Genomic DNA, 14,185 nt, shown 5'->3' on the forward strand with positions numbered 1-14,185 from the left:
ACTTTGTTGCCCAGGCTAGAGTGAGTGCCGTGGCGTCAGCCTAGCTCACAGCAACCTCAAACTCCTGGGCTCAAGCGATCCTTCTGCCTCAGCCTCCCAAGTAGCTGGGACTACAGGCATGTGCCACCATGCCAGGCTAATTTTTTTGTATATATATTAGTTGGCCAATTAATTTCTTTCTATTTATAGTAGAGACGGGGGTCTCGCTCTTGCTCAGGTTGGTTTCGAACTCCTGAACTCAAAACGATCCGCCCGCCTCGGCCTCCCAGAGAGCTAGGATTACAGGCGTGAGCCACCGCGCCCGGCCTCATATGCTTTTAAACCCTGCTACTGTTTATTTAAATATTTGCTAGCTATTGAAACTGAATGTTTGCGTATGCATATACATGGAATAAAATATTTATCTCCCTCATATTGCCATCAATCTTGATGAATATTAGGAAAGACATACTTTTTCTATTAAGTGAAAGGATGGCATGGTCTGTCATCCAAATAATGCTTCACGATCTTTTCTGAAGCATTTTTTTTCTCAAATGTTTGTTTCATATGACTTATTGTGCTGGAGAGATGCTGTACTTCATAGGGTCATTGTGATATAGAGACAGCTCATCTGCACAGTATGTATCTGTAGTGGGGTATGGTGAGATCTCCTGGTGGTGGAGAAGTTTGGTTCTAATCTTGGTCATCCCATGGCATAGCACAGGGCTCTAGTGTGCAATGATAAACTGTTATATAGGGAGAATGCAGAGCAACTACTCAAAGTGAAGTTTTTAAAATAAAGGTTCATAGACAATATGATATAATTTGCAACAGTGCATATACACTTGCTAGTAGAAAAATTTAATCAGGTCTTTCAGAGATGATCCCTCAGCCCCACCCCTGCAAATTCTGCTGAAGATGCTTAGGAAAGATGTGATCACCTGGTGGGAATTTAAAGACACTCTGTGGGGTCCCACAGCATCACCAGAACTCCTGGTTCTCTTCAACTTGCTTATACCCTTTGGGGTCAAGTAAACCACATTTTGCAGAGCTCTTTAGAGCTAAGATTATTTCTGCATCAGTATGTCATATGTGAAAATGAAACACATTTTCCTTGAGAAGTCAAAAAAATGAGGGGAAAAATCCCCATTTTCAGATTAATGAAAGAAAGAAAACTCGATAATTCACCATTAGTAGACCTCCATTGTAGGAAATACTAGAAGATTTATTAGAAATTTAAGCCCAGATGGAAGATGTGAAAAGCAAGAAGGAATATGAAGACTTTATAATAAGAGTGATGACTTAACGAGTTTAAGATAGATTTGAAATAAATCACAGTAATAATACAGAAGTTTGGGGAAAATAAATGAAGGTAAAACATTCTAAAGACTTTGTATTGTCCAGGATGAGGGTTTTGCGAATAACTTTAAATTTTGTTAAGTTAAGAATGAATGCTTGAATTTCTGGGGCAATCATTAACAGAATAGAAACACGGGATATAACCTACAATACAGCAAAGGGTGGGAGAAATGGAAGAAGAAAAAATATTTAATCAATCCAAAAGAAATAAAGGGAAAAATTGGAACATGTAGAATAAATAGAAGGCATAAAATGAGATCATAGATTAACCCAAATAATTTTTAAGAACAAAATAATTTAGTGTGTAAACAAAATATAAATGGACTAAATGATTCTTTAAGAATTGCAGATATAAAAATAATTATATTATTTTTACAAGAGATACATCTAAAACATAAGGATACAGATTGAAATTAAAAGCTTCCAAGAAGAAATATCAAGGGTTACAGTCAGGCTTAAGTCAGGAAAACAGAAACCTCTCTAGGCATTCCGAATAAAGAGATTTATTTAATATAGGGGACTAAAGGCTTACACAGTCTTTGAAACAGCTGGATGATAAAGATCAGGGAGCAAAAAGCAGCAAGCTGCTTTCACAGGAAATCTACTTTCAAGAAAACAACAGTGGATGATTCTCAGGATGTTTAATGGTTCCTCCTTATGTAGCTTCCAAATCTGGTACAGTTGGCCTTTATTGGCAGAATCTTATCCAGAATCATACAAGGAGAGGGATAACTGGAACTATAGTTCTAAGGTTCCCCCCTTCAACACAGAGGTAAAGGATGAAGGGAATAGTGATGACGCCTAGTTGATAAAAAGAATCCAGCCCCAAAGGAAAGGGGTGTAGCTATATTAATATCAGACCAAAATAGACACTGAGGTCAAAAGCATTATTAGAGATAAAGAGAATCACTTCATAAAACAAACAAACAAAAATTCTATTTACCAGGAAAATATAATATTTAAATTTTTACATGCCTAATAACAAAACCTCAAAATATATAAAGCAAAAATTGACAGGACTATAAGGAGAAATAGATAAATTTACAATGATATTAGATAGATTTTGTGTATCTCTTTGGGAAATAAATAAAAATTTGGCAAAGATATACAAGAATTGAAAATTTTATAAACAAACTTGCCTTGATGGGAAAATACAGGACACTGCTCTCAATAACTCCATTCTTTTCTAACACACACAGAACATTTACAAATATTGACCATATCTTGGACCATAAAGCAAATCTTAACCAATTTCTAAAAATCAAAACTGTACCCACCATATTCTATTATCTTAATAAGATTAAGCTAGAAATCAACAAAAGAGCAGTAAAGTCACCTTATTTTAGAAATTAGGAATCATACTTCCCAATGACTTATGAATCATAAAAAATTAAGAAATATTTAGAACAAAAATAAAATACCACATCTCAAAATATATAGGATCAGCTAATGCAGCATATAGAGGAAAATTTATAGCCTCCAATATACATATTAGAAAAGAAGAAAAACTTAAAATTAAATTACTAGACATGAAACAACAAGAAAATTATGGCCTACAACCAAGAAGAAAATCAGTCAACAGAAACAATAAAACAATTTAAACAATAACTTTATAAACATATTCAATGCAGAAAGATTAATGAATAAGAATCCAGAGATGGGAAGAACAGGGAATAGATGGGGGGTGAAAAGGACCAATGAATTTGGTAAAAAAACAGAGTTGGAGTTTAATGAAATGGACTTTTAATGATATTTTTATAATAGAGAAGTTCTAATCTTTTCCTTTATATTATCTGCTGAGGATTTGTTGATCCTCCTCCTTACCCCTCCAATCTTCATTAAGAGTCTATTTGAAAGAGCTGGCTCATATTTGGAGTTAGAGGGTGAGAATCAAGAAAAAGGGCCCATGTCCCTAAAAAGAAGAAACAGATACACAATGCAAACTGGAGAGTGAGAATTCAACTGAAGATGAAAACTGGATCAAGAGATGGCTCGAAGACAATGACTTCATAGCCCCTGGGACTTCATAGGCATCTTAGAGAAAGGTAAGAATGTCCAAAGGCATGGAATGGGGGTTCTGGCTGATTTTACCTTGAGGGGCAGGGTGACCCACCTGACATACTTTTATTACATGTGTCCAAATGAATCAACTTATAACAAGGAACATAAAACTCTCTGACAGGTTCTTGAGCTGCATATCCTCTCCCTGGACGCACATCTACCCAGGAAGCAAAGCGCAGCTTGGCAAATCTGGAGAGAAACTAAGGGAGAAAAAAGGATATTCTCAATTACCTGAGTCATCAAGATGGGACAAGCTGATACAGCTGTGGCCACATCTGGGCCATCTCCAATAATGAATGAGGCTCTGGGGGAGATCAAGGCCACAGAGCAATTATGTGAGAAAGCTGGAGTTTGAATTCAGGCATGTCTGAGTCCAAGGCCTTCACTCTGCCCTCTGCATCATGGGGGGCTTTCAGAGTGCCTGTCCCCTAGACAGTACAGATGGCTCACATATGCTTCAAATTATTGCCTGAAAGAAGAACGACACCAACCTGGAATGCTGTCTCAGCCGGTCCATACTGAAACTCCTTGAAAGGCAGGCCCAGGGGCGTTTTCTGGCATATGAAGACCCTATGTATGATTTATGTCTGCATTTTGCTGTTTGTTTTCTATATGTCTCATGTCTCTTTTGTTCCTCTATTCCTCCTTTACTGCTGCCTTTTGCATTAAGTGGATATTTTCTAGTATACCATTTTAATCCCTTTGATGATTTTTAACTATTTTTTATTTTCTTAGTGATTGCTCTAGGAATTACAATGGACATTTTTATCACATTCTATCTCTGATTAATGCTAACTTAATTCCATGATAGTATTAAGAATAGAGAAATTCGGCTCCAATATAGCTCTATTCCCTACCCCCTCCTTTGGCAAAGAGCTGTGAAACATACATTGTCATTGGGAGACTTCTGGGAACTACGACAAACTATTTGTAGTTTAATTACAATGACCATATTGGTGATTGACTACACATTACTCATTCATACAAAGTAATGATACAGCAAGGACAAAGGTCATGATAAAGAGCAGTTTTACTGATTTCTGTGCCTTCACATACGCTGTGTAAGAACAAAATCGCAGGTTATGTGTGCGATCCCAGGGGAAGAGGGTGGAAACTTCAGCAAGCCAGAGTACCTCAAAGCGATTGTGCAAGGCTGCTATATTAGACACACAGTATCCCCTGATGCAGAGCTCAAGGGTCACTAAGTAATGGGATGATCTTCAGCTGAGATGAGACATAGTAACTCTTGAATGGCGTTTTGCTCCTGGGCATCAAGCTGTTTTTCTTCGGCTAGACTGAGGGCTCTCATGGCATATTCCTGTGCCTGAAACAGAATTGCAGTGACAAAAGGAAGTTGTCACAGGAAAGCATAACCCTGGGAAGCCCCATCTGTGCTCAACTCTAGAAGCATGGGAGAGAACTCATCACCTTCTCACACCGGCCACTGAGCTCTTGTTAATAAACCTGTGAACACACGCCGGGCCCTTACAGCTAGCCACCCACGTGCTGGGTGAAGGGGGGCACTAGAAAAACCCACCTGATCTGACAAACTAAGTACAAACTAAGTACACTCTCTTAGCAAAGTGAGATCTTTGTAGGATCTTAATCAGGGCCCCATGGGCCAACATGGGGAGGCACAGAGGAGACAGGTACTGTAAGTAAGTTACCATTCCAGGGCAGTCCTGGGGGCCATGCAGCCCAAGTTTTGACTTGGACAGAGGCTCCCCTCCCTTCCTTCCTATAAATATTTATTGAATGGCTACTATGTTCCAGGTACTATGACTATAGCAGACATGCCTGTCCTCATGGAACTTACAATACAGTAGGGGAGAGAGACAATAAACAAGACGAATCAATAAAGCATGATAGTTTCTTAACCAGTGATAAATGCTAAGGAAAGAAAGAAAGCAAGAAATGGGGAGCTGAAGCAGGGTGGCAGTAAGATTTTGCAGTTTGAGACACGGAGACCAGGGAAACCTTCACGGAGAAGACAGCTGAGTAAAGACCTGAAGGAAGCAAGCAGCCTATCTTAACGTATAGATGTGTCCCTTCTGTCTTGGGGCGGGGGTGGGGTGGGGGGTGGGCCTCTTCACACACCTCAGGGTAATGACTTTCTTGAGTACACAGTGGAATAGGGACCCTGTGCCGTAGTAAAGAGGTTTTGTCCAATGTAAATTTGAAAATTGCATGGAAATATTTCCCTATTTCCTAACCATTCCTACCCCTATTCCAGACAGGGTTAGTGCCCTTCCTCTGTGTTCCCACAGGGCTCTGGACTTTGCTCTCACATTCTATTATAACCCTCTGACTGTGAGCCCCTTCATGCCTTGGTATACAGTAGATGCTTAGTAAAAGTTTGCTGAAGATGGCAGGGAAAAAAAGAAGGGACGGGGGAACAGAATGTTAAATTTTCCCATGCCACCCCTACAGAAGTCCTTCTCCAACCAGCCTCTTCTTTCTCTCCCCCATTTTATTTTTCTACATAGCATTTTCTACTTTCTGAAATTATATTATACATTTATATGTTTACTTCCCCTCCTCCAAAAAACATGAGACAGGGAACATGTCTGGTTAGTCACCACTGTAGCCTCAGTCCCTGGAATAGTGTCTTGCAATAAATGCTCAATAAATATCTGAATGAGCAAATCAGTCAGTCAGTCAATCCATAAACCTGAGATGTGCCACTTATTACCTGTAAGACATTCAGCAAATACTGGACCCTCTCAGTGCCTCAGTTTCCTCATCTGTACAGTGGCAATAATAAAACCCCTACCTCATAAGGTTGGTGTGAGCACTAAATATGATAATTATGGAGAGGGCTTAGACCAGTGACTGGCATGTAATAAGTACTCAAAACAGCTACCTTTTAAATCATTTCATGACAATTCATTTCTGCCTGAATCCCTGTAGCAACAAGAATTCAGTAACCGAGGATAGTTAGTGCTGCTACCTCATTCCTCCAAGGTTTCCCAGCCTCAGTTTACCTATGCAACCCTGGGAAGGCCCCCTTGAGGGAAGAAGACAATCCAGTTTCCATTATGCAGGCTAGACTCAACAAATGAGAAATGTTATGAGCATCTGAATTTTTTTAACACATTCACTGCCATGTGAGTTGTATTTAACTCATGCTAGTTCTGAGCCCAGGGCTTCATGAAGCATGTGTAACTCACACGTCTCTTTACCTTGGGAGCTGTGTGAACTATTTTTCAAGTTGCATATAACTCACGCACAGAAAACCATAAAAAATAACACATTTTTCATTAAATTAGAAAGGATACTTTGGTTTTGAAGTTTTTGTTCTATTTTTGTGAGAAAACACCAAGGCCCCAAGGAAAGACATTTTTTTTTCTAGTGTGGCAGTCAATGTGTTAAAGTGAAGGCTTGCTCTGAGGGCAAAAGTTAGTGGAATTGGGCAAAACACAGCTGAATTCAACTGGATAAACTTCTTTCATTTTAGACATGTTGCTTTTGTAGGGAAACTTGCCTTTGAATAGTTCATCATCAGGTAGCAAAGCATGACCAGGGTTTTCAGAACAAAGACAGTTTTTTGGGGGGTTTTGTTAAATGTAGATTCTCGAATGCTCAAGATTGAAGTCAGGGTCCGAATGGCTTCTGCTTCCTGGGCTTCATCTGCATTAGAAGGAGAAGAAAGAAGAAAATAAGCCGTTGGCAGCCCAGTCTGCCACCATCATAAGCACTCAGCTATCAGGGGCCGGGGCTGCTAACACCTCCTCACAGAGGCACTGGCGGAAACAAGACAAATCTGGGCATGTTCTTCAAAGGGAGGACTGCTGCCACAAGCAGAGCAGGACACAGGACAGTTTCAGGCCGTTCTTCAGCTTTGCTTAGCATGTCATGATCAAAGTAGCCTAAAACCATGCTCACGCCCACAGGCGCCAAAGTTGCATAAGATTTTTCTCTTTCAGGCAGGGCCATAGTGGCTCAGGCCTGTAATCCTAGCACTCTGGGAGGCCGAGGTGGGAGGATCGCTCAAGGTCAGGAGTTGGAGACCAGCCTGAGCAAGACCAAGACCCTGTCTATAAATAGAAAGAAATAATTGGCCAACTAAAATTATATAGAAAATTATATAGCCAGGTGTGGTGGTTCATGCCTGTAGTCCCAGCTACTCAGGAGGCTGAGGCAGGAGGATCACTTGAGCCCAGGAGTTTGAGGTTGCTGTGAGCTAGGCTGACGCCACGGCACTCTAGCCTGGGCAACAGAGTGAGACTGTCTCAAAAAAAAAAAAAAAATAGATTTCTCTCTTTCAGATTCTTGAATTCTGTACCTCTTGGGCTCCCAAATGCAGGGAATTTGTCAGAGCTGGATTTTTAGGGTCCAATGCAGCTTCCACTCCACGGCTGAGAGGAGGGAGCTGGGGCAGGAGGGCTTCCTGCAGCTGTAGCAGCTTCATCCTTCTCCTCCAGTCCAAAGAAGGGTAAGCAGTAGCCTTTCTGCTTCCTCGTGTGAGTCTGTTTACTATTTTCCCCAGCAGTTTTTGGTCCTACTTTAGACACTATTTATTGAGTAGTTACTGTGGGCCAGGTACTTAAAAGCACGTATACTTAAATGTACTAAGCTTAGAAGAAAAAGACAAAAAGGACATACACCATAATGTGAGGGCTGGCTATCTTTAGATGTCTGATTTCCACATTTTCTGTTGTAACATGAACCACTTTCATAATGAGAGAAAACCTAATAATGTTATTACTCTTTTAAACCTTAGCTCAAGGCCGGGCGCTGTGGCTCACGCCTGTAATCCTAGCTCTTGGGAGGCCGAGGCGGGCGGATTGCTCAAGGTCAGGAGTTCAAAACCAGCCTGAGCAAGAGCGAGACCCCGTCTCTACTATAAATAGAAAGAAATTAATTGGCCAACTGATATATATATATATATATATATATATATATAAAAAATTAGCCGGGCATAGTGGCGCATGCCTGTAGTCCCAGCTACTCGGGAGGCTGAGGCAGAAGAGAAGGATCACTCGAGCCCAGGAGTTTGAGGTTGCTGTGAGCTAGGCTGACGCCATGGCACTCACTCTAGCCTGGACAACAAAGCGAGACTCTGTCTCAAAAAAAAAAAAAAAAAAAAACCTTAGCTCAAAACCACTTCTCTGAAAAACCTTCCTTCTTCAACACCATACAGCTGTTCTCACCTCTTCCTTCTGGGACTCATCTTGTAATTCATACTCACAGAAATGTTCTTTTGCTGTTACATAGGGGCTCTATATCACCAACTGCACTGTCTGTCTCCTTTGAGCAGATACTAGCTCCTCTGTCTCTTTTTATTATCTCAGAGGGCACGACGCTGTTGCAATGCTACTCAACACTCAGCCCTTGCTGAGCCTGGGAATAGAGAGGAATCCAACTTGGCCCAGCTGCTGAGAAGCTCACTGCTAGCAAAGGAGGAGGATACAGTGCCAGAAGAAATCAGTGATGCAGCTTCTGTGTACAGTCTGCCTTGGCTTATGTGCCCTGGAGGGATAACATGAGAAACAGATGCTCTGCAGAAATCACAGGGGGCTCTTATGGGGTCTTCTTTTCCTCCATATCTGTCCCTTATTAACCTCCTGAAAGGCTGTGTATGACTACAGGGATCTGAAGTCTTCCCAGCACTGGTAAAATCTCTTTGATCCCCATGTCCCAGTTTTCTCCATCAGCAAAATGGGCAAGATGGCACCAATTGCTCCAAGACAGGGACAGCTGCTTTCCCTCTTAGGGACAAGGCCTGTGTATTAGGTGGGATGAAGTCACTGCTCCGCTTCCTAGGGAAAACTGACACTTACCCAAGCCAGTGTCATTCTCAAATCGTTTGCCCAGTAAATCCATTTGTTGGACGCGAGCCTGTACGAGGCCTCGATAGTGATCGTTCAAATATTTGTGCCAGATCTCAGAGACCTGTCGGGAAAGGAGAAGGCAATCAGATAAGCATGCCAGCTCTGGCCACTGGACCAGCAAAGTGTAGAGAGCAGAGCATCTGGCCAGGTTTCCTGAAGTCTGGAGGCTCCTTCTCTTACTGTGCCCGGGGGCAAAGGGAGCCCTGGGAGCCCCAACAGGCCTGGCCATAGTGAGTGTGACAGGTGAGGAGCTACAAAGGGCATGTGGCAGGCCCACCCGGGGCAGCCACGGTGGGGTCTAACAACAGTGGCTATCACTCGTGGAGGGCATACAACACTAAACCTTTATACCTTCACAACATCCCAGTTGAGGTAATATTCTTATTATTCCCATTTTACATGTCAATAAACTGAGGCTCAGAGAAGTTAGATCACACTTGACTTCTGGTAAGGGCTGTTAAGTGGCATAGCCAGGATTTAAACCCAGGTCTGACTCTAAAGCTCATTGCTTTTCAGCTACAGCAAAATGCTTCTTCCTAAGAAGTGAGTCTAAAATATGAATCAATAGTCACAGCATGACAGCCTGTGTCACACACAGAAATGGTGGCTTGCTAAGTGAGGTGTTACTATGTGAACATAACAGTTCGAAATCATTGACATGTACAGCTGAAAATCTTAAAGTGTTCTCATGTTCTTTGATCCCTCCATAGGACCTTGTAGCAATAGATTTCCATTGAAAACCTCTTCTCTGTGGCACACCTCAATATGCCCACATTAGCTTGTTCCTTTGGGCAGGACGGAGCACAGGGCAGTCTGTTTGGAGAGGTTTGGCTCTTATAGACCAATGTTCATCATTTGTTAATCACCCCATGGATGCTAAGGATTAGTCTCTTTAGCTAGTAGAGAAACAGGAAGAAAGGAAATGCAGTATATCATGTAACAGGCTGTGCAACCTTGGGCAAGTCACTTCATCTCTCTGTGCCTCTCTTTATGGTGTGTTTCTCATGGATGGTCTGACATCAGTTGTAAGATACCAAGCCTCAGTTCCTATATGCCCCAGCTCACCCTGGTGTACAACGAGTCTGCCACGTCCAGCTTTTTAAGGTTATAGAATATATTAGCCAGGTGGAAGTAGCCTCCTGATGTCCTGATGTCTTCTGTTCCAAATGCACAACTGGCGAAATAAATCTATAGCAGGAGGCAGAAAGAGAGCGCTTGAGTTCCCTTTGCAAATCATGTATCTGATAAGGGACTTGTACCCAGAATACACATTTAAAAAACCTTTTACAACAGCCCAATTTAAAATGCCTATTCTACCACATTTAAAAAAACTTTTATAACAGCCCATTTTTAAATGCCTATTTTACCACATGTACTTACCAGCAAATTGGTATTAACGGATCAACACTTAAGTGGACATATAGGAATAACATTTATCAGGTGTCAGGCAGGGGGCGAGGGGGGAGGAGGGGCATGGGCAATATACGTAACCTTAACATTTGTACCCCCATAATATGCTGAAATAAAAAAAAAATAATAGCTGATGTATATTAAAATAGTACCTGATGTCTTGAAAAAAAAAATAAAAAAATAAAATGCCCATTCTGACATTTCTCCAAAAAGATATGCAAATGACTAATAAGCACGTGAAAATGCTTGACATTGTTAGTCATTAGGGAAATGCAAAATGAAACCACAATGAGATACCACTTCATACCCACTAGGTTGGCTAGAGTAAAAAAGATAGAAAATAACAAGTATTGGCAATGATGTTCCTGGTGGGAACCTAAAATGGTGTAGCCTCTGTGGAAACAGTTTGGCAGTTCCTCAAAAAGGTAAACATAGGCCAGGCACGGTGGCTCAGGCCTGTAATCCTAGCACTCTGGGAGGGTGAGACGGGAGGATCTCTTGAGTTCAGGAGTTCAAGACCAGGCTGAGTAAGAGTGAGACCCCATCTCTACTATAAATAGAAATAAATTAGCCAAACAAACAACTAAAAGTAGAAAAAATTAGCTGGACACAGTGGCACATGCCTGTAGTCACAGCTACCCGGGAGGCTGAGGCAGGAGGGAGGATAGCTTGAGTCCAGGAGTTTGAGGTTGCTGTGAGCTAGGCTGACGCCATGGCACACACTCTAGCCCAGGCAACAGAGTTGAGACTCTATCTCAAAAAAAGGTAAACATAGAGTTACTATATGACCCAACAATTCCTCTTCTAGGAATGAAAACATGTCCATACAGAGACTTGTACACAAATGCTCATAGCAATATTTTTCAAAATAGGTAAAAAGTGTAAATAACTGAAACGTCATCAATTGAGGAATGGATAGATAAATTGTAGCATATCCAGATGATGAACTACTTACTACTCAGCAATAAAAGGAATGAACTATTGACACATCCAACAACATGGATGAATCTCAAAATAACTGTGCCAGGTGAAGAGGTCAGATGCAAAAGACCACATATGATTCCGTTTATATAAAATGTCCAGAGAAGGCAAATCTATAGGGACAGAAAGTGGTTGCCTGGGAATGGAGTGGTAATGGGGAAAGACTACAAATGAATATGAGGGATCTCTTTGGGGACATGGAAACGTTCTAAAATGTGATTGTGCTGATGGTTGCACAACTTTGTAAGTTCACTAAAAATAATTGGCTTGTACACTTAAAACGGGTCAATTTTATGGTATGTATCAATAAATTAGTGTTTCAACTTTATTTAGATTCCTAGACTAGGGAATCTGAGCTTATTCTTAACTGTGTGGCTCAGCTCAAGACACACGTGCCTCTATTTAATTTGTTGGAGGATATAGAGAGGAAACACAAATGAAGAATCATATTAGCCAGAGTCCCAAGTGGAAATACATGGCACCATCAAAAAGATTACCTGAAAATAGTTTGATAGAATATTAAATATTATTTGACATGTGGAAGAGTTAAGAAACCAACAAAGGCTAGTGAAACACTAGAGACTACCAACAGCAAAAAAACTATCACCATCCCTATACCTGAAAAAGCAGGGGAGAAAACAGGGTCACCAGGGCCCAGCAAGAGCCAGTGCTGCGGAGGAAGGCCACCTGCCAGGAGCGGGCACTCCAGCGAGGAACACTGGCTCTGCCAGATCATGGGGTGGGGAAGAAAGGCAGCAGAGAGAATAAATGCCCCAACCTCTCTCTCCCCCCATCCTCCACCTCCCTGCTGTGTCTTCCACTCTCCAAACCCAACCAAGGCCAGAAAGCAATGGAGTCTGGGTTGTACAGCCCATAGGGGTCAGGCTCCCAGGGTGTAGAGTAGGGCTGAGAATGGATTTGGGGTAGGAGGATATAGGGAATAACCAACATAAGAATGAATTTATGGGCACTGTGCAGTGGCTGGCAACCCAAGGGAGGGTTGCCCAGTGGAAAGACCAGTGGAGAGGCTGAAGAGAGAACCAACCTGCATGGAGACTGCAGTCTGACTCTACCTTGACCCAGATTTCAGGCTCAAAATTTCTCCTCTCCAGTAACTTTTTCCAATACTGAAATCCTGATAGATTTCTGGAAACCTCATAAATTTGGGGAGAATAGCTCAATTGTCATCTTTATCATTCTATCTAGCATTTGTATAGAGTTTTATAGTTCATAAGTGCTTTTTTATACATCTAGCTCATTTAAATTTAATAACTACCTCTGAAGTAGAGATATTAATGTTAATTTTTAAAGTAATAGCCAAAATACTATACATACATTGTCTTATTATTAATCTTTGCAATGACCCAATGAGGCACAGACTATTTTATGATTTCTGTCTTACACGATGAGAGAGGTTAAATAATTTGTCCAAGACTATGTGGCTGTGAAACAACAGAGCTGGGACTAGAAGCAAAGTCCTTCTCTTAAACCAACATGCTGTTCTGTCTCCCTTTCCTATCTTCAGAGCAACTGAGGCTTGAGGAGGATATGACCTGGCCAAGGTTGCCTAGCCAGGAAGCAGAAATGCTTGAACTCAGGCGGTTAGAATTGTGTTTTTGCTAATATCCCATCGAATGGTCAGTTGTAAACAGAAAGTTTTAGAGAAATGCTCGATTAAAACAAACAAACTAAAAGAGCTGTTTTCAAAAATACCCAAGTGTTATAATTTAGCTTGTTTACATCATTGGCCAGATGATAACGGGCTTCCTCGTAGTTTTTCTTAGCCATATAGAGAAGTCCCAGGTTCCGATGCAGTAGAGAGTGGGTGGCATTACAACAGTCAGTTGATTTGAGGACAGTCCACTGGGCTTGGAATAGATATTCTTCAGCCTGAACGATCCGGCCCAGACCTGCCCAAGAGCAGTAGAAGTTAGAATTCATATCCTGCCCAAGAACCCATGATGAAATATGAGTCATCACCCATTTATTCATTGACTGAAGTATTTACTAACACACAAAAACTTGAACACAAATGTTCATAGCAGCCTATTCATAAGAGACAAAAAATAGAAACAACTTAAATGTCCACAAACTGATGAGTGGATGAACAAAATGTGGTATATCTATATCCATGAGTGGAATATTATTCAGTCATAAAAAGGAATGAAGTACTGAGACATACTACATCATGGATGAACCCTGAAAACATGATACTAAGCAAAAGAAGTCAGACACCAAAGGCCACATGGTGTATGATTCCATTTCTATGAAATGTCTAGAATAGGCAAATCCATAGAGACAGAAAGTAGATTAGTGGTGTGGTGGTCAGGGGCCTGTGACATGGCAGGGGTGGCTGACTAGGAGTGAATGCTAACGGTTATAGGTTTTCCTTTAGGGGTGATAAAATGTTGTGGAATTAGTGGCAATGGTTGCACAACCTTGTGAATATGCTAAAACCACTACACTGTCCTTTAAAGGGGTGAATTTTATGGCATGTAAACTATATCTCATTTAAAAATATACGCTGGGCACAGTGGCTCATGCCTGTAATTCCAGCACTT

General features: G+C 41.3%; 1 protein-coding gene across 13 annotated transcripts in view; it reads right to left on the reverse strand.

The window, feature by feature from the left end:
* Positions 1-4,411: 4,411 nt before the first annotated feature.
* The window catches only part of ZMYND12 (zinc finger MYND-type containing 12), a 32,233-nt gene continuing 22,459 nt past the window's right edge, over positions 4,412-14,185 (reverse strand). For 12 of the 13 annotated variants that reach the window (XM_012748475.3, XM_012748476.3, XM_075997175.1 and 9 more), the window contains 5 exons: positions 13,365-13,534; positions 10,299-10,421; positions 9,183-9,294; positions 6,884-7,029; positions 4,412-4,723 (listed from right to left, as the gene is read on the reverse strand). In XM_012748475.3, coding sequence (XP_012603929.2) covers positions 4,601-4,723; positions 6,884-7,029; positions 9,183-9,294; positions 10,299-10,421; positions 13,365-13,534 — 674 coding nt within the window. In that variant the 3' untranslated portion in view covers positions 4,412-4,600. The remainder of the gene's footprint in view (positions 4,724-6,883; positions 7,030-9,182; positions 9,295-10,298; positions 10,422-13,364; positions 13,535-14,185) is intronic. The other variant, XM_075997151.1, reaches the window with a different exon arrangement.

This window comes from Microcebus murinus, chromosome 2 (genome assembly GCF_040939455.1).
Source record: "Microcebus murinus isolate Inina chromosome 2, M.murinus_Inina_mat1.0, whole genome shotgun sequence".
Taxonomy (NCBI): domain Eukaryota; kingdom Metazoa; phylum Chordata; class Mammalia; order Primates; family Cheirogaleidae; genus Microcebus; species Microcebus murinus.